Source organism: Bufo gargarizans, chromosome 2 (assembly GCF_014858855.1).
Source record: "Bufo gargarizans isolate SCDJY-AF-19 chromosome 2, ASM1485885v1, whole genome shotgun sequence".
Lineage (NCBI taxonomy): Eukaryota > Metazoa > Chordata > Amphibia > Anura > Bufonidae > Bufo > Bufo gargarizans.
This window is the reverse complement of record NC_058081.1, coordinates 227239634-227259744: the sequence shown is the minus strand read 5'-3', so window position 1 is coordinate 227259744 and position 20111 is coordinate 227239634. Positions and strand designations below refer to the sequence as shown.

The following is a 20111-nucleotide window of genomic DNA, read 5'->3' as shown; positions in this document are numbered from 1 at the left end:
GATCCGCCTGAATTTCTGTCATTTTTGGTGCCAAAATGGCCTCCATTATATCCACGGAAAGCTGGCGGATCTGGCAGGCAGCTTCGGCGACGGAACCGCCTGCCGGAATCCTCTGCCGCAAGTGTGAAAGTACCCCAAGCAGGATAAACAAAATCTGCAGCATAAATTGACCAGCGTTACGGATTTAAAATCTGTAGCGTGTCGATTTATTCTGCGGATGTCACCTTTTCCAGTGGAGCGTGTGAAATCCGCAGCCATTTCTGCATCTAAAACGTCATGTATGACATGCAGCATTGTCACAGCTTATCTACAGCAGAGCCGCAGCTGTCTTTTCAGTGTGGACGTACCCTGAAGGTACAGATGCACACCATGTACATTATGTGGTATTACTGCAGCTGAATTTTGAGCTGGAAATTTTGCAACCTTTACAGTGCCAGCAGAGTGGATGAGCTTTCCGAAATCCCATCCACACGCTGCGGGGTAAACTGACTTGCACTGCAGGTTTTCAGTGGGACGCATGTCCGTTTCTGCTGCGGGTACTGCTGTGTTTTTGGCATTTTATATCCGTGGGAGATCTTTCACATTCGGTTCACACTTGTGCAGTGGGGTTCTATTGTCCTCATGGTTTCTGCTACTTTTTTGACTGCAAATAATGAGAAGCAGTGGAGTCCTGAACCTGTTGGATGTGTCCGAAACCGGAACAGTCCTAGTGGTCATGGTTCTGTTCACCTTGGCTTCATGGCTGCTGTTTGTAATAAAGCCTTGCATTAAAAGTTTTACATTAATGCTGAAGTAGAGGCTGTTTTTGTAAACTAATATTTTTATCTTTTTTCATGTACAGGAGGTTGGATACTGTCAGGGAATGAGCCAGATTACTGCATTATTACTTATGTACATGAATGAAGAAGATGCCTTTTGGGCCCTTGTCAAACTGTTCTCTGGGTCCAAACATACATTGCATGGTAAGAATTGCTCATTATTAGTTCAAAATAATGCTCATTATTCACAATTCGTGTGATTTGTGTCTGATTATGTACTTAAAATGTACCTGAACGTTCTAAATGTTCTAAAATTAATTTTTGTCAAATAGGTACATAAAACAGTTGCAATCCGTACACTCGTACACGGCTGACACATCAGTGATGTATCGGACTACAGATTCTACTGCGGGGCCCACACAGGAGCACACATTGCTGTTCCTGCCTGTCCAAATGTGCTATGCCAGGCTTTAGTGGAGCGGGCAAGAGCAGCAGTGTGCTACGCAGAGCTCCTGTCTGCGCCCGCTCTCTTTAGCGGAACACCGTGAGGAAGTGCAGGCAGGAGCTCTATATAGCACACCGCTGCTTCTGAATGTCTGGCATAGCACATTTAGGCCCCTTTCACACAAGCGATCTCCACGCATTGGACTCGCAGCATGTGTCAGCGAGCGCACCCGTCCTGACCTCCCAGCACGGATGGCGTCATATAGCATTATATTGATATATGCAGAGAAAAGGCATAGAAAATGAAAGCATATTACAGAAATACATTTTTGGATATTTAGATTAGTTAAAAAAAAAAAAAGTTGATTCCACAGTTTAGGTAAGCTTTATTATAGCCATCGCTTGTGTCCAGGTATGTGCAGTGCATATGTATGTGCAATTCATGTATTATGTATAGATTTTAACATGCATCGTTTTTTTGTTTTTTGTTTTGTTTTTTTAGGTTTTTTTGTTCCAGGTTTTCCAAAGCTATTACGATTTCAGGAGCATCATGATAGAATAATGAAGAAATTTATGCCTAAACTTAAGCAGCACTTTGTAAGTAAAGTATTCAGAATAAAGACAATGTAGGCTTGTATCCATCGCATGTTACGGAGGGTTACCCTGTGAATACTCAATGTTGCGTGGCTTTTTTCCACTACCTGTAGATGGCGTGTTTAGAGGCCTATCCATAGGTATTGTACTAAAAATCGCTGTGTGTTTTCAGTGTGAAAAATATCTTTGTCCCGTGTTAGTCAGGAAATTGAACATGTAAAATGAGTTTTCTTAGTGGTAGGTACCTACCTATTGTATTTAAGATTCATATATTTATACAAACATGTATGGGAATAGTGAGGTAGATAAGACAACTGATGTAAAGCAGGTCAATAGGAGTGGAAGAGGGAACAGTAGTAGGTGTTAAGGAGTGTGAACGTTTTATGGTTGTACAAATGCCTATTCTTATCTGCAAAACGGACAAGAATAGGACATGTTCTGTCTTTAGCCGGGCTGCGGAATGGACATACGGATGCGGACAACACACGTTGTGCTGTCCACATTTTTTGCGGAGCCATTGAAAGTAATGGATCTGCATCTGATACGCAGAACCGGTGAGTGTATGATAAGTTATTATTTCATGGCATTTAGTCTTGTGGGCCACATCTTTATATTTGTGTATGCATGTTTCATGCAGTTGCATTTATATCTCAATTATTTGTGTATGTGAAAAGTGTGAAAGTTGACCCTTGGCAGCTACATTAATAACAATGAACAGTTTCCAAACCATCTACTGAACCAGACATTCAGCCGCGATCTTTCTTCACCAGCGGTAAGGTCGCAGTGACCTGTATTCAACCGTGACTTTACTTCTACTTGTGGTGTTTTCCCAGAGCTACCTAGAAACTGTAAGCCTAAGGCTACTTTCACACTCGCGTTTGGTACGCATCCGTCATGGATCTGCACAGACGGATCCGCACCAATAATGCAACTGCATGCATCCGTTCAAAACGGATTCGTTTGTATTATCTTTAACATTGCCAAAACGGATTAGTTTTGAACACTATTGAAAGTCAATAGGGGGACGGATCCGTTTTCTATTGTGCCAGATTGTGTCATACAAAACGGATCCGTCCCCATTCACTTACATTGTGTATCAGGACGGATCCGTTTGCCTCCACATCGTCAGGCGGACACCAAAATGCTGCAAGTAACGTTTTAGTGTCCGCCTCCAGAGCGGAATGGAGGCGGAACGGAAGCAAACCGATGCATTCTTTTTCCATTAAGAATGCATTAGGGCAAAACGTATCCGATTTGGACCGCTTCTGAGAGCCCTGAATGGATCTCACAAACGGAAACCAAAACGCCAGTGAAAGTAGCCTTACAGATTGTATAGAGCCAAATTGACCATATAGCGTTTATAGCGCTCTTCTTTCAGGGTACAGTTTCTGTGACGTCCTAGGATAACCATACAAGTGGAAATAAGGCATGTGTAGGGGGTTGTCGGGGAAATATGGCTGTTGTCTGACGAACATTCAGGTCTTTGTGCCACTCTGACCACAGTCAAACTGACTATATCAGTTATTCTTCACATTACAGTCCAGCATAACTGTTCTTATGTTGGACTGAGCTGTAGACCAGCCTGACAGCAGGGGGTGCCAGCGAGCTGCCGTGGTTACAGTGTTGGCTTCCATGGGCTCCCGCACTCAGTGGTAGTAGTGAGGTTGAAGTGCTACGTTTTTTCCAGAATTAGTTCACAGGCGGACATCAGTAATTGCTCTTTGTGTACGGTATTTTATATTGTACTGAGAAATATGCCATCCTGCAGATTTCATGTAACATACAGCTATTTTCATGGAAGAATAGTAAAGCACAGTAAAGCCTCTTTGCTCTGTCATGCAGCATAATTCTATGAGTGATCACAAGGCAGGTAATTACAGAAGCAAGAAAGTCCTAAAAGCACTCTAGTTCTTTATAAATACGGGATTACAGGGTCAGCAAAATACTGTAATGCCCTCACCTTGCTGAATGGTGTAGATACCTGCCAAAGCTTCACATAGGTCACTGATCTAATTTACCTGTATATTTAAGAAAAACCAAACCTGTAATTTGAAATAGCATTTCACCTCCTATGGTTATCTTCTGCCCATGAAGTCACACATAGTGCGGCTGCTCTGGAGCCCTGTTCTAGATGGTGCTTCACCTCGTTTGTAGTCTTCAAAATAGTGGAACACCAAGGGCAGCATTAAACACAATTGTTCAGATTTTCACTTGGATATCAATGATGGATTTTGTTTGGCTTCATAAAAAAAAAAACCAGAATGAATTGAGATGTTTTTGATTTTCCAGGAAACTCAGGAACTCTATACAAGTCTTTATACCATGAAGTGGTTTTTCCAGTGCTTCCTAGATCGGGTAAATATGACCAGGACAAAGTGTCTATATTAGCACGTTGGCATGTCTGCACACACCGCCAACCCCCACCTTGTTTCAGATGTGACCGATTAAAAATGTACACAATGCAAAATTTAATAAGTCTGGGATGATTCTTGGGTGGAAGATGTCCAGATGCGGGAAAAGTCTGAGAATTTGTCATGGGAGAGCTCTTTCAGCGCTAGCTTATATCACCAGTAACCAGTGCCTGTGTATGTAATATAGAAAACCGCGCTGCTTCAACTTGAGTGCAGTTCACACTGGAAGGTATGCATCGATGTGATTCCTCAGTTTTGGTTCCCACTAAGGTCGATGCTCAAATCTCCTAAAAGTCAAAGAAGAGACGGCCCAACATGGTGAAATACCGCCAACTGAGTTTAAATAACGTGATTTATTGTACTCACAAGATCCGTAAAACAACACGCATATAAAAAGTCCTCTCATGAAACGCCCGACCCGGGTTTCTCCTCCGCTTCGTCATACTTTGATAGTAACCAGTGCCTAACCATATATAAAAGATCTGCAAAAGGCTCTTTCGGTGCACTGGTTTACATCCATATAATGACAGCTCTAATCATAGATCCTTTTGAAGGGTGCACAGTATCCCTAAGCTGCTCATATATATGAGATATTAGTGGATTTCTCTTATTTCAACATTTAATGTGTTTGAGTACAGATCCACTTCTAACAGGTCCAACTTTTAGCTTCTCTGACTGATGAACAGTGCCAGATATTTCACCCCACCGATTGAAATTACTGGTCTTTTTAAGCAAGTTTAAAGGTTTTCCTATCTGAGACAATGGGTACATATCGCTAGGCTATTCCCCTATTGTCTAAAAGGTGCGGGTCCCAGCGGTGGGACCCACACCTTTTAGACAATAGGGGAAGAGCTTAGCGATATGTCCCCCTGCACTGAGAACGGAGCCCTGAAGGTGGTGGAGGGTGCATTGCGCACATGCAGCCGACCTCTATTCATTTCGATGGGGCCATCGAAAATAGCTGACCACTGGCCTGACTATTTGAGTCAGCCCCATAGTAATGAGTGGGAGCGTTGGCCGCACAAGCACGGTGCGCTCCCATTCAGTACTTTGGGGAGAGCGTTTGGTGGTGGCCGGACCCGGGGAAACCTGGGGTCCTCCGGCCACCACCTTTCCTGCTCCATTCTCGGTCCTAGCGATATGCTCCCATTGTTTCAGATGGGAATACCCCTTTTAAAGAAATTGTCATCTGGTACTTTTTAAAGGGTTAAGGTGGATTTACACGTACCAGTAATAGGCCAGATTATCGGGAACGACCATTTCTGCGAATGCTTGTTCCCAATATTCTGGCCATCTACATGCTCTGCCGATCACCCGATGAATGAGCGACATGCTCGTTCATTGGGGGATCCGGTCGTTCATGCAGGCAGCTATAGCGATCCCTCGTACTCATACTGTGGAGGGGATTGTGTAGCTTTAGGTTTCTGAATACACTCAGTATGAAATGGCACTCATGATATTTTTCGCCTTTGTGTAGACTCCTTTCACGCTAAACCTGAGGATATGGGACATTTACATACTTGATGGTGATCGAGTTCTTACTGCAATGTCCTACACAATTGTGAAGCTACATAAAAGTAAGTTCTTTTTCATTGTAAGCTGTTTTGCAGTTGACCACATCTTCTTTTCCTAAAAAATAGACGTGTGTTGTGTCACTTTTATCTCCTTCTTTCCAGAAATTGCTAATTTATATAATCTTCATTTTTATATTGTGTTTTTTTTTTTTTTTGCGCGTATTGTCATGTAGCAATCAACTAACTCCATTTTCTGTGGACTGTATTATGCAGCATCCTTTTAGCTATTTTGGCACATACCCTGGGTTCACCCTGTGTGTGTTCACTCTCCCTCAAGGATTCCAATAGTTAGCAGATTGCAATTACTTACTGCCAATGCTGCCAGCCTGTAGAGGAGTGCACTGGCAACGGTTACTGAGCCGAACATCCAAAGTCAGGATGTATTTAGTTATTCAACTCCTGAATGGATAGATGTAGCGGATTCCTTAAAGAGGACCTGTCACCTCTCCTGACATGTCTGTTAGTAACTATGTGCATCTATTTTTATTCTCTTCCTCTATTACTCCTACTTACAGTATGCAAATCAGTGGCTAGCAGTTTGCACTATAGGTCCATCTGGGTGTTACTATTTGGGGACATGTCCCTGCACTGTCTGACACTATCCAGTCAGCGCTGTCAGTGTCGTACTGTGCAGCTGGACCTTTTATTGCAGACTGCTGGCAATTCATTCATAAACTTTTAGCAGGAATAATTGAGGAATGGCACAACTTAGTTATAAAGAAAGTAGTTACTAAAGCAGACAGGTCAGCAGAAGTGACGGGTCCTTATTAAAGCAGTTGTCCATTCAGTGTTTTTTCTTTCTTTTTTTCTTTCTTTTTTTTTTTTTTTATAGTCTAAATGCCATAAAAACAAAAACAAAGGGGGTACCCCTCTTACCTCTACTGCCCCTGATGCTTTCCATGTCCCTGGTCTCCACTTCCTGATCCTTTGCGACACAGAAAATGACCGCTCAGTCAGGGCGCCAGTGCTATAAGGGTCCATTCACACGTCCGCAAAATGGGTCCACATCCGTTCCGCAATTTTGCAGAACAGGTGCGGGCCCATTTATTTTCAACGGGGCCGGAATGTGCTGTCCGCATCCGCACTTCCGTTCCACAAAAAAATAGAGCCTGTCCTATTCTTGTCCACAATTGCGGACAAGAAAAGGCATTTTCTATGAGAGTGCCGGCGATGTGCGGTCTGCAAAATGCGGAACACGGACGTGTGACTGGCCCCTTAGGCAGCATTACTAACCCCAGAGCTCATGTGCTACAATCACCACTGAGAATAGAATGTTTTCGAGGCTGCAGCACACCCCTGCGTAGTCTGCGATGAGTTTCCATGTAAATAAATCTGTTCTGCTGACAGACAAAGAACCCCTATGCGGACGAGCAATAACGGTAACCATTGCTTAGGCTGCGTTCACATCAGATTTTTGTCTTCTGTTTAATGTGTGCAAAAAATGGATACGTTAAACCGATGTCTCTGATGGACTCCATACAGTGGCATCCTTCACTATAGAGTTCCATTGTTAAAAAAATACAAAATAAAAAAGTATACATTAACTCCTTTTTTTTTTTTTTTGCCGGACTCAAAGCGTAGTTTACTACAGTTTTGTGTCCTTTTCTTCACACGATATATACATTAAACATAGGGAAAAAACATGACCCCTGGCTTACCACCATACAGCAGCGATCATTGCTGCATGTAAATGATGGAACTTCACGACCATTGCCTGCCCGATCGGCCTGTGGAAAAGTGCCCGTCTTCTAGTAATTTGAATGCATACAGACCCATATCCGTGTCTGCAGGGTACATATGTCTGGAGGTCAGTCTGTGTGATACAATGTATACTAATATATTAGGAGAGGTCTGGCTGGAGCTCCAGTATTCGCTCAGCTATCATCAGCCTCTGAGGAAATCACTTTGTACACGTGTGATCCTGGACGGCTGTGAAGTTTAAATTACCATTTATAATACAGTCAGAGGCAGACAATTGTGTGATGTACGTCGGGAACAAACGGCGCGCTGCTGAAATATGTACGTTCTTCCTGTGCTGGAAAGGAGAAGTTTACATGGCACAGAGCTGAAGCTTTAAGATGTGTTTATCCATGGCTCCCGGAGGGTCCATTTCATCTCCATGTAACAAGCCATGTCTTATGGGTATTTTGTGAGCGTTATTACGGCACAGCGAGTACATTGATTATGACAGGTACATGTGTGTGTAATGCCTTGAGCAATAATTTGTGATCCAAATCTGCACCATTGCTGTTTCATCAAAGGGAGTGGGTATAGCATAATGATTTAATCAGAGCAAGTCCTCTCCATGCAGAGTATTCGGTTCAGTAACTGTTAGGCTAGAATATGGCAATGTGACATGTCCTGTGCTCTGTCTGGCATGGTTAAAGGGATTGTCTCATCTGATACAATGGGGGCATATCGCTAGGATATGGCCCCATTATCTGATAGGCGCTGGAACCCGCACCTATATCGAGAACGTAGCGGGCCAAAGTGGTGGTTAAAGGACTCTGGTCTGGCTGCCACTAGGCGCTCTCCCCATAGAAGTGAAAGGGAGCACACCACGCATGAGCGGCTACTGCTCCTATTCACATCTATGGGCCTGACGGAAATAGCTAAGCGCTGGCTCCATAGAAATAAATGGAGGACGGCTGCGCATGCGTAGTGCATCCTCCACCACTTTCGGGGCTCAGTTTAGGAGCTAGGTACGGGTTCCAGTGGTGGGATCCGCACCTACCAGACAATAGGGGCATATCCTAGCTATATTCCCTCATTGTCTCAGACAACCCTTTGAAGAAATGCCTTTCACCTATGAAAGTCGGTTGAGACCCCCTATACACATTACACCGTTGGCTGGGATTGCTTCGGCCAATGTTCATTTAACATGTTTTGCCCCCTTTAGGAAGAATCCAGGTCGCTGTTGAAATTAGGCGTAGCCTGTATTGTGCTAATGGGCATGTATGGTGGGCTGCCTTGTACGTTATCATATGGATGCCATTTGTACAGGGATGGATTCGTACAGCAGACCTATTGGGAAATTGAGATAAAATCTTTTCTACAGGTGAACGTAAACTTTTAAAATGAAGCGGTATGTGATAAATCAGCAAGCGGACTTCAACTTTACTTTCCTCTATTCTTCAAATCGGTCTTTTCCATTCACTTTGAACAGTTCGGCTTGTTCTCCATGGAATAAATTGTGGCTAAAAAGCACCTGCATAATTCAGAGTCTTTATAAATGGTTAAAAGAGCTCACACTAAATTACCCATAATTATCTCAAAGACGCTCTTGTGTTTGATGAAATATGCAGGCTTTTTATTCTCATTTTCTTATATACCTAAACTGCTCTGCCAGTATATTATACCTTTCTACAAACCAAGAGGGAGAAAATGGCAACTTGGGGCGAATGTATTCGCTATATTCCCTTTATTTGATCATTAAAACAGGAGCTGCACTGGACACCAAACTAAGGAAGAGGATGTTCTTCTCATCCGGTAGATTTGCCCGGCGGGGGATATGTGTGGTGCCCGCTTTTTACTCAATAAGCTTACTGTTTCCTTACTGTTTTCTTGATCACATTAAAAGGACAAATGTTATAAGTGAACAGTGTTGAGCTGCAATACCTACCACAGCCCAAAGACAAGAATGTATATTTGTTGTACACTACAGCCCTTTTAGATCTTGAGGTGGTCTCATTGGCCTTATGCTCTCTCTTTCCATTGCTACTTATCAGTGCTCCCTATACCAGGTACAGAAGGCGAGAACCTGTCACATTGAATGCAGTGTCTGGGCCGATGACATCATGTCATAGAGAAGGAGGAGCTGAGCGGATGGATATGAAGCTTTGTGGGAATGGATTCAATATAACCTGTATTCCATTCATTTAAATCCCTGCACATTCTGGGCTTTGAGGTCAAGGAGGCGGTCCTATCAGTGATTGACAGCTATCTCTGTATACACAGTCATAGAGGGAAGGATGTCAGTCACCGATAGGACAGTCGTATTCTCCTTGACTTCAAAGCCAAGAATGAGTCATTTAATTAAGTTACACCTTTTAAGGCCTCTTTCACACGAGCGTGACAGATCGGCTCCGGATGCGTTCAGGGTGCGTTCATTGAAACTGGCACCATTTTGCAAGCAAGTTCAGTCAGTTTTGTCTGCGATTGCGTTCAGTTGTTCAGTTTTTTCCACGCAGGTGAAATGCGTTTTTCACGCGCATGATAAAAAACTGAAGGTTTACAAACAAGATCTCTTAGCAACCATCAGTGAAAAACTGCATTGCATCCGCACCTGCTTGCGGAGGCAATGCGTTTTTCACTGACGACCAGAATATAGAACATGCTGCGTTTTTCATGCAACGCAGAACTGATGAGTGAAAAAAAAACGCTCATATACACAGACCCATTGAAATGAATTGTTCAGGATTCATTGTGGGGCTATGCATTCACATCATGCATTGCACCCACGCAGAAAACTCGCTGGTCTGAAAGGGGCCTTACTGAATTTTTTCCCATAAAACGATATATTAATCTACTTATCTTATCCTGCTCTATAACATGATACCTACAGGTTACACTGCATATTCATGGGGACAGGTTACATTTAAAGGGGTTTTTCAGTGTTCTTTAATTTTACTATTAACAGCTGACAATGGTGTAAAATAGCAAAGGGGTAATACGCAGCTAACCAATCCCCTGACCCTCCCATGCACACACTTCCCTGGTCACTCACCAGTCTCTTTTTACCTTGCTCCAGCTTAGGAAGAGTGCTGAATGTCCTTAAACCTTTCAGCCCTGGAGAGTTTTTTGCATTTTCATTTCTCGCTCGTATCATTGGGGGACACAGGAGCCCATAGGTATTGCTGCTGCTGCCACTAGGAGGCGACAGTAGGCAAAAAAAAGTGCTAGCTCCTCCTCTTGGCTATATCCCTCCTGCATACACTGAGCTAATCAGTTTTAGCTTAGTGTCTGTAGGAGGCAGACCTCCCTGCTTTGCTAGGCATCTTCTTTTGTTATATATATATTTTTTCCTCTTTAGGTATAGGAAACAGACACGCCTGGCCTCTCTGTTTACCCGGGGAGGAAGGCCAGTGTCGGTTCGCCTCACCACCCGACCTCCCCCTAGAAGGCAAAAGTGGACCAGGGCGGCTCAGCTCCCCTGCATCCCGCCAGCCAATGGGGTCACCTGCATTTCTGCAGTCCCCCCTCCACTCCAGCCTCACTAACACCTTGGTGCTAGTGGCTGAAGAGGTGACCTTGTCGGTACCCCGAAGAGGATGAAGATGGGGCGAGTATTGTAAACACAGTGTGAGTATAACCCCCTCCATCCACCACCTCCCCCAATCTCTCACCCCACCTTTGCACCCCAACGTCCCCCTTCTCCAGGAGTCTGCTGAGCTCTGCCCCTGGCCTCTCTTTTGGGGAAGGGGGGGGGGAGAATAAAAATAAAATGAGTTACCCTGGCACTATCAAGTGTTGAGTGTGGTGTCTGTTGCAGAATTAACCCCCTCTAAGGTGGTGCATGTGCGCTCCCCTCATGTGGTTACTGGTGCACTTCCCTGCAACAAGTCCACTGGATTATTTTAATGCTATCCCATTTCCACGGACACGCACTGGCGCTATACTTCCTGTCGAGTTCCCCCTTCCTTAAGCAGAGCAGTTGCACTACCACTGCATACTGTACAGCCTGTCGCATTAGCCCCCTCCATAGGCGGTGTAATTGCACGACCACTGGATACTGTACAGCCTGTCGCATTACCCCCTCCATAGGTGGCATGATCGCACTACCACTGCATACTGTTCAGCTGGTCGCATTACCCCCCTCCATAGGCGGCGTAGTTGTACAACCACTGCATACCTCCCTCCATAGGTGGAGTAATTGCTCTATCACTGGATAGTATATCCTGCATTACCTACTCAAGTTCAGTATTCACATGAACAGGTGAAGTAATTGCACCACCATTGGATACTATGTCTACTACTATGCCAAGAGACTGTTTTTACTATTACCCTGTCCTCCCCGACAAGCGAAACACGGGCGCAACCACTGGATACTGCAGCTACTACCGCATTATCCCCTGAGTTTTTGGCTGTTGGTTTAGAGTGCCGACATGGCAGTCTCTCTCCTCCCAGGGTGTGTCCCCACAACACAGCTTTAAGTCCCGGTGGGACTCCACACTACATAGTTGGTCATGATACTCCACACCTTCTTAGGTGGTGTATCTGCCCTAGAACAGAATTTGGTGGTTACTACCAAGCGAATTGACTATTACACTGCCTCCGAATACTGTTTCCACTTTTAGCTCTCTTCTTTTCAGGTGGCGTATTTAGGCTAGAGCTCCATTTTTCCATGGCCTGTACTATTTTTTTTTTTCTTATTTGTCCAGATTTTCTCTGGTGTTTTTGTGACTTCGGACATGGTCATCACATTCTCTCCTGGAGCAGTATTTCTCCTATCTCGGACCAATCTGTGCATTCTGCTGATGACCGCACTGTCCCCTTTAGGCACAGTCCCCACACTGTGACAGTAGATGGTCTCTGACGAATCGATACACCTCCGATATTTTTGTTCTTCAGCCTACAGTTGGGTCTGCCTGATCCAGGCAGTTTGTGGAGTATCAAACAGCTTCTTTTGTTAGACGTCTCATGACAAGCCTCTACGGCTCTGGGGGCATCTCTCTTCCACAGCACCTGCTCCTTAGGGGGTGTTTCCTTTTTAAGCCGAGATGTATGCTGCGATCCTTACCTTTTGGATCGGCTTCCTGGAGTTTATTCCGGCGAGTGTATGTGCTCTCTCTCATGGATTGTAGCCTGCTCTCTCTTAAGAGTGTGGTTGCTCAGTTTCCTCAGGCTGTCTAATGCCACTCATGATATGGTCCTGGATCCAGCATGACTTGCAGTCTTCCTTTTATCCAGTGGCAGAGGTTGCTTTGGCTGCACTCTTCTGCCACATTGTTCTCTGTTGCACGGCTGGGATGCTATTAATCCCAGAGGACACAGTCTTGTCCTCTCAGACGACTCCCCGTTTGTTTATGGTTTTTCATTTTCTACCTCTGATTGGTTCCCGTTGTGGCTTTTTATCCCCCTTGGCCATCCCTTATCTCTGTCTTGATGAGTGATCATATTCCATACTTTTTAGTCTCTTCTCGTGCTGGATTTTTCACAAGGGAGTGGTTACTCGCTATTTTCTTTTACAAATTGGCCCACAGGGGTCTCCTCCCGTACCTGGGGGATCCCTACAAGACTAGTCCTCTGCCAGTTGCCCAGTAATTCCTTCCAGTTTACCCAGGTTTTTTTTTCCTCGGTTGAAGTATCCCATCCTGATACCTATACATTTGATAAGGTTGTGTCTGAGTTTTCCTGTTGCTTGTTCGTCAGGTCCCGTGCATACCCAGATTCTACAGGTTCATTTCTGTTGGGTAAACCCCCCTCGGTTTTTCCATGGGGCCTATTGTCATGCAAGACATCCTAGGTTTCCAGTCCAGGTCTCCACAGCAGTTCTGTGGTCCTCGTTATCCGGACGTACCTTCCGCACATAATCTTCAGTCGTCAGACATTCTTATCCTTCTTGTGATATTATGTGCTGCTATCCACATCTTCTGAAGCCTCTCGAGCCCTTGGGCTTCGTTTAACTGGGTTTTCCTCTTTTTGCCCAGTCTAAGACACCGTGCGTTCTACGCTCTCTGGCTGGCCTTCCTGGTTCATGCTCTTCCTGTCCTATTCAGGGTTCCTGTACATCCTTTTCTCACATTTCTGTGCGGGATCCCATGGCCAGCCTTAGATTTGTTGGCTTCTCCTGGCTGCTCCGCTTATGAAATTCGTTCACACTTCGTTTGTTGGTCAAAAGTGGTTTCCATTACCACGGACCATAATGCAATTCTATGACTGAATGGATAACGAAATGCCTTTAGAGGCATTCCGTTATTTCTTCCGTCATAATAGAAGTCTATGGTCTGCATAACGGATCCTTCCCGTTTCTGTTATGCAGGAGAGGACTCCAGGCTGCTCACAGTAGCATGAACAACATGCGGCGGCGTGGCGTTTTCCTGTTGAAAAATGGCTCCTGAGACACTTTGGAGAAATGGCCGTACCAGTGGTTCCACATCCAAATCAATGGGACGCCGAGCTGTTAGTGTACCTGAAATGAAGACTAGAGGAGTATGGCTACCGTACATTATGCCACTCCACAGAATAATCCCAGGAGTAGGACCGGTGTAGCGTTCCTTTTGTGGAGGCCTCTTTATTGCATTGCCCACTTGGTCTCCAGACCAATTTCTAGCTATCATTGTTTTCGAGACAAAGCGGGACCCATCCCTGAAGAGGATAGACCTCCATTGCCATCTTGCTGTGCACCATGATAGTCTTTGACAGTGGTGGTGTGAGGTCAGTGGAACACAAGTGGTGATAACTGGCACGTCGACGAACAGGAGGCATCACACAATCAGTTGATCAGATTTTTGAGGTTTCATATGTCAAAAAACTTACCACAGATTGGAGCTACATGCTTGAAAATGTAATCATCTGCAGATCTTGGCGACACCTGCTAGTTACTCGATTGGCATAACCTTACGTCTTTCCTTTCTTGGTGTTGCAATTTAGTGTGTGTATGTGTGTGTATATATATATATATATATATATATATATATATATATATATATATAAATAAACTAATTTCTTTAGAATACAGTGATGTGCAAATTATAATTACAGTTGTATAATTTTGTTTCTTGGAATAGTGGCCTGCTTTCTGAAAACCCTGGTTAAGGTGATAGGTTAAAGTGAATACCCCACAGATTATAACTTCTTTATTTGCTTGCCATATTAATGTTTCATAATCTGTCTGTGTGTTTATTACGACTTTCATTTTAGGTCCGCTGTGTTATTTGTTGAATGGCCTCAGAAGCAACACTTGGATGCATTCGCAATGTGTTCTGCACAAGTTGGGATGATGTGCCTGCCATCATTAATATGCTCTCCATAAAGCCATACGTTTTTAATGAAGTTTTATAATTTAGCATAGCGTTTTTCACAGTATTGTTATTCCCAGTTTAATTATTCATAAATAAGTAAATGCTAATAACCCAAAACCCATAATGATGCCTTTATAGCTATTGTAGCTTGTTATGTGATGAAGTAATTTTCTCTTCTCTATACCTGCTCGCTTAGTTATTAAAAGTATGGTGAATAACCTCATTGTGTTTTTGTTTAGAATACTTAATGAAGCTGACAATGGAAGATCTAATAGAGTTCCTGCAGGAGAGCCTTGCTAACAATTTTGGTTATGAGGATGACTACGTGATTGAACAGCTCCAGCTCTCAATGACCGAGCTAAGGCGAGCAAAGCTTGATCTCCCCCCTCCAGGTAAGCAGCCCTGCAAGTCTCTGTGGATCTAGCTCTAGAATGAGTGTATTGATTTCTTACCTTAATATCCAGTTACATTAATATGCTGTTTGTATACAGGTTTTTTTTTCAAAATGCTATTGCTTAAAACAGGCTAATGCTCATTGCTTTTGTATATCCACTGGGTACTATCATTTTGAATTGGCACTCTGCGGAAGCAGCCTGTTCTTCTCTTGTGCAGTCTGGTGCAGAATCTGCCACTGGTTTTTCCTATTCTATGAAACCCGCCCCCCCCCCCCCCTTCCCTTTCACAAATAGTCGGTATTTGTGTTTTCAGCTTCCAATACACTGTTGTGGTTAAGCACTGTCATGGAGGCATGATTCTCAATGAGGAGTGAACCAGAGCCCAATCAGCACAGACAGCATATAAGCTCTGGTTCACTCCCCGTTGACTATCGCATATTGGTTGGCGAAACTTACCACCCATTGCTCGGGAATCTATGAAGCGATGGCTACAGCCAGGTAACAGCTTGCCAGATCCATGCTGCCACTAGTGCACGCGTGCCACTCCCGCCCTATTCACTATAATGGGGGCAGACCGGAGGTCCAGCCGCCTCACGACAAACGTGCCGAGAGGCAGCAAGAATAAAACTACGACATGTCATAGTTTTATTACGGCCCCCTCAACATTTTTGCCGTGATGCGGCTGGACCTCCGGTCTGCCCCCATTTAAGTGAATAGGGCGGGAGTGGCACGCGTGCACTTGTGGCAGCACGGATCTGGCAAGCTGTTACCTGGCTGTAGCCATCGCTTCATAGATTCCCGAGCAATGGGTGGTAAGTTTCGTGAATGAGGCCGGAGCAAACTTTGCGTGCACTAGCGGCAGCACGGATTCGGCAGGCTGTTTACCTGCCGGAGAAGGCTGCCGCTAATGTGAAAGTAGCCTAAGTTGCTAGTTAGCAACTAGTTATATGTAAGGACTTGTTCTATCTGTCTTAGTTATCTGCTTATGTTTCTTAAATCTTCTATTCCTCTTATATTGGATGACATTTTGGGGCTTTGGAACAGATTACTCAAGTTACAATGGTGTCGACAGACAATGGTCGTCCTGGAACCAATTAATATTGTAACCTGAGGGACCACTTGTACATGCAAAGTTTAGAAGATTAGATAAATCGCATTTACACTTAGCTTTTTTTTCCCCTTAATTTAAAATGTCAATATCAATTGTTGTTGCATTTTTCTTGTGCAGATTTCACCCTTTTCAATGGAAGAGTGAGATCTGTGGAAAATCCACAGCAGACCCACACCAAAAACGCGATAAATGGTGTGGATTTATGTGCGCTTTTGGTGCAGATTTCTTGCACATTTTGTGCACACAAATCTGCACCACGCGCAGGCACCCTTAGGCTTTTTTCAGGTCTGCATTAGAGGTCTCTGGCAGGCTGTCACGGCAGAGAACAGCTTTCCAGAGCGCTCTGGATCCGGCATAGCCGTATGTTACTGTATGCCCACCGGCCCCATTGACTATAATGGAATATGGCGGAGATCCGGCTGCTACCCGGAAAATATGCCAAGATTTGGCCAGAGGAAAACCCTTGCGTACAGTGTGAATCCTTTTTATAATCCAATGGTCAGAAAGACCAATAATTCCTGTTTAAGGTCAATTTTAAAATATAACTTTTATTATTATTTATTAGAATAATTTTCCCAACATTTAGTACAAAACAAACAAGAAACAACTCTATTGAGAGTCTTTAAAAATATATATGTAAGGGATTGTGTCCACGGGGTGATTATGGTACTGTATCAATACCTATCCCGGATTATATCCTTCTGAGAATGATATTAATATTAGGTAGGTGCACCTCAAAAGTTATCTTCACTTTTGATGGTACGCTGGTGTTATGTGCCACCAGATTTCGCTATCATTCTAGCGATGTATGCGGTCTGCTGTTTGCAACATTAGATATTTATTAGAGCAGTATATCTTGCTGCTTGTTTCAGCTTAGTCTCTGTTGCCAGCACGACTCGCTACATCTACACCCTCGTGGTCATAATCCAAAGCATACTGCGTCTGCAGTTCGCAGTGCTATGGATGTGCTTTCCCTGACATACAATTAAAAATTATTACGACGAAGCTCCCCCGACTTGTTTCACCGCTCGCGCGGCTTCTTCAGGGGGATGGAGCTACATGTGAATCCTGGCATATTTGCTAGGTAGCAGCCGGAGCTTTACTAGATCCCATCATAGACAGTGGGGGCCAGTGGGCACACGGTAACATCCAGCTATGGCATCTAGTCAGTACTTTTGTAAAATTCTTGCTCCTATTTCAATATGTGGCCCCATTGTGTAGAAATCAGCAGTTTTAGGCCTCATGCACACGACTGTTGTGCGTTTTGCGGTCCGCAAATTGCTGATCCGCAAAACACAACGGCACGCACAGCCATTGATATAACTGCCTATTCTTGACCGCAAAACGTACAAGTATAGGACAGGTTTCATGTTTTTTGCGGACCACGGAACGGAGCAACGGATGCGGACAGCACACCACCACTTTACCTGACAGGGCCAGGCAGGGAAGACGTGTTCACCTGGCCCCGAAGTCTTGCGGGAGTGTAGTCCAGTACATGCACTGTACAGGGATGAAGGCCGCCGGGCATTCCATCCCTGTAAATCGTGTGTGCTAAACACTTCAGGGCCAGGCGTGGGTACATCTTCACATTCTACTGTTAGCAATGAACTGCATGTTGTGACAACTTTCTACCTTAACCAGCATTGGTCTCGCTGCACAGCGATCTATTCTTTCTCAGTATTTTTTTTAGCACCATCCAAGAAGATGTTAACACAAAAAGAAAAGTAATAGAGCAGACCTTTACCCTGTATGAAATAAGTGTTTCTCCCCAATCTCTTCAGGGGCAGAATGCAGACTACAAGTGAAAGGTTTTCAAGTGTCCGAAAATGCGCTATTCTGACATTCGCTCCCTGTTCTCTCAGAATCTTGTGTCGTACATGATGGTAGAAATCTATATTCACACTTTGTGCTCTAGTTGTAGGCATTTTCTAGTATTCTACCATACTCCCATAGCAGCCGGAGTATACGGGCATAAGAGGCTTTGATTTCGCTTGCAATTTTCAGCACGTTATTTTTCATTATAATGACTGCTAAATGCTGCAGCAGGATGTCAATTTTTTATCACTGCAGAAAGCAGGTGCTTTCTTGTGACATTTAACTAAAATAAAGCAGTGCCTGCCCTTTCTTTAGACTTAATCCATGCTGTGATAGTTAAAGGAGCATTCAGTCTTAAAGAAGGGATTTTTAAAGCAGGGCTTCGTTAATAGTTTCTGCCAAGGCACCCATGTCTTGTACAGTATATATTTCTGTTAGGGCTGCAGAGTCCTGGTTATTATCAAATGTACCTGATTTCCCTACACAAAAGGGCAAGGTATTTTGGTGCAATAATGTTTAAAGGGGTTTTCTGGGATTTTGCTTCTGATGACCTGTCTTCAGTATCTGATCGGTGGAGGGCCAACACCCGGCACCCCCACCGACCAGCTGTTTGAGAAGGCAGCAGTGCTCCTGTCAGTGCCACAGCCTTCTCCATGCTCACCAAGCACAGTGCCGTACGTTGTATAGCGGCTGTGCTTGGTATCGTGCTCAGCCCCATTCACTTCGATACCAAGCACAGCCGCTATACAGAGCATGGCGCCATGCTTGGTAAGCACTGAGAATGCCGGTGCCTTCTCAAACAGCTGACCGGTGGGGGTGCCCAGTGCCAGTGAGGATAGGTCATCAGTAGTAAAATCTTGGAAAACCCCTTTAAATAGAGTCACAGATAGCAGTAAGCCAGTGAGTATTCACCTTACTTATCCCCTGCCCATGTAAGGCTACTTTCACACCTGCATTAGGTGCGGCTCAGTCTTGTATCTGCACAGACGGATCCTCACCGATAATGCAAACACTGGTATCTGTTCAGAACGGATCCGTTTGCATTACCATGACCAAAAAAATAATGATGCAAATGGATCCGTTTTGACTTGCACTAAAAGTCAATGGGAGGCGGATCCGTTTTCAATTGCACCATATTGTGTCAGTGAAAACGGATCCATCCCCATTGACTTACATTGTAAGTCAGGACGGATCCGTTTGGCTCCGCATCGTCAGGCGGGCTGCAAGCAGCGTTTTGGTGTCCTCCTCCAGAGCGGAATGGAGGCTGAACGGAGGCAAACTGCTGCATTCTGAGCGGATCCTTATCCATTTAGAATGCATTGGGACTAAACTGATCCGTTTTGGGCCTGCTTGTGAGAGCCCTGAAACGGATCTCACAGGCGGACCCAGAAACGCCATTGTGAAAGTAGTCTTATTTGGTGGCTGCTCTGGTCCCTGCTTCTCTTCACTTCCTCTTCTCTTGCTTGAAATGCTGGAAATGGCTGAGCCTGCCCATCCAGCCAGTGGGTCCCCACTGTGGCCAGTAATTGGAAGGCCAAGCTCTTTCCAGTGTGTCAAGCCTAAAAAGAAGTAAGAGAGGAGCGGGAACTGGAGCTGTGGCCAAACAGCAGGGGATCAGTAAGCTCAATACTCAGTTTATTTTTGCACTCTCCGCCCCATTTTTTATAAAACTATTTCACTGGAATACACCTTCAATAGCTGATAAGCAAGAGGTTAAATTTGTATGTGTGTTTAGCCAGTGTTGTACGCAACAAGTTGCCCTAGGATGTCTTGTAGATGTTCATAAATGATACATATCTTGGAGTAGGGTTTCACTCGCTGTATCTTATTTTAAAATGTCCCACCCTATTAGATCTTAGAATTTTTTTTTTTGCCTTTTATTAAATGATTCCAGCCAACAAAGCAGTGGTTTCAGCCAGTTACATATCAGTTATGCTTCCTAAACTTGAACCTGTAATTAACAGAATTGGTGCTCCAAAGTACATAGAAATGCCACAAGGGGGCGGTATACAACCATTTATTAAAAAGATACAAGCTATAGATCTC

General features: G+C 44.3%; 1 protein-coding gene across 3 annotated transcripts in view; it reads left to right on the top strand.

Moving 5' to 3' along the window:
• The window catches only part of USP6NL (USP6 N-terminal like), a 153313-nt gene that overhangs the window by 122888 nt on the left and 10314 nt on the right, over positions 1-20111 (top strand). For all 3 annotated transcript variants that reach the window (XM_044280074.1, XM_044280072.1, XM_044280073.1), the window contains 5 exons: positions 842-962; positions 1705-1799; positions 4086-4151; positions 5685-5784; positions 14984-15136. In XM_044280074.1, the coding sequence (XP_044136009.1) occupies positions 842-962; positions 1705-1799; positions 4086-4151; positions 5685-5784; positions 14984-15136 (535 nt within the window). The remainder of the gene's footprint in view (positions 1-841; positions 963-1704; positions 1800-4085; positions 4152-5684; positions 5785-14983; positions 15137-20111) is intronic.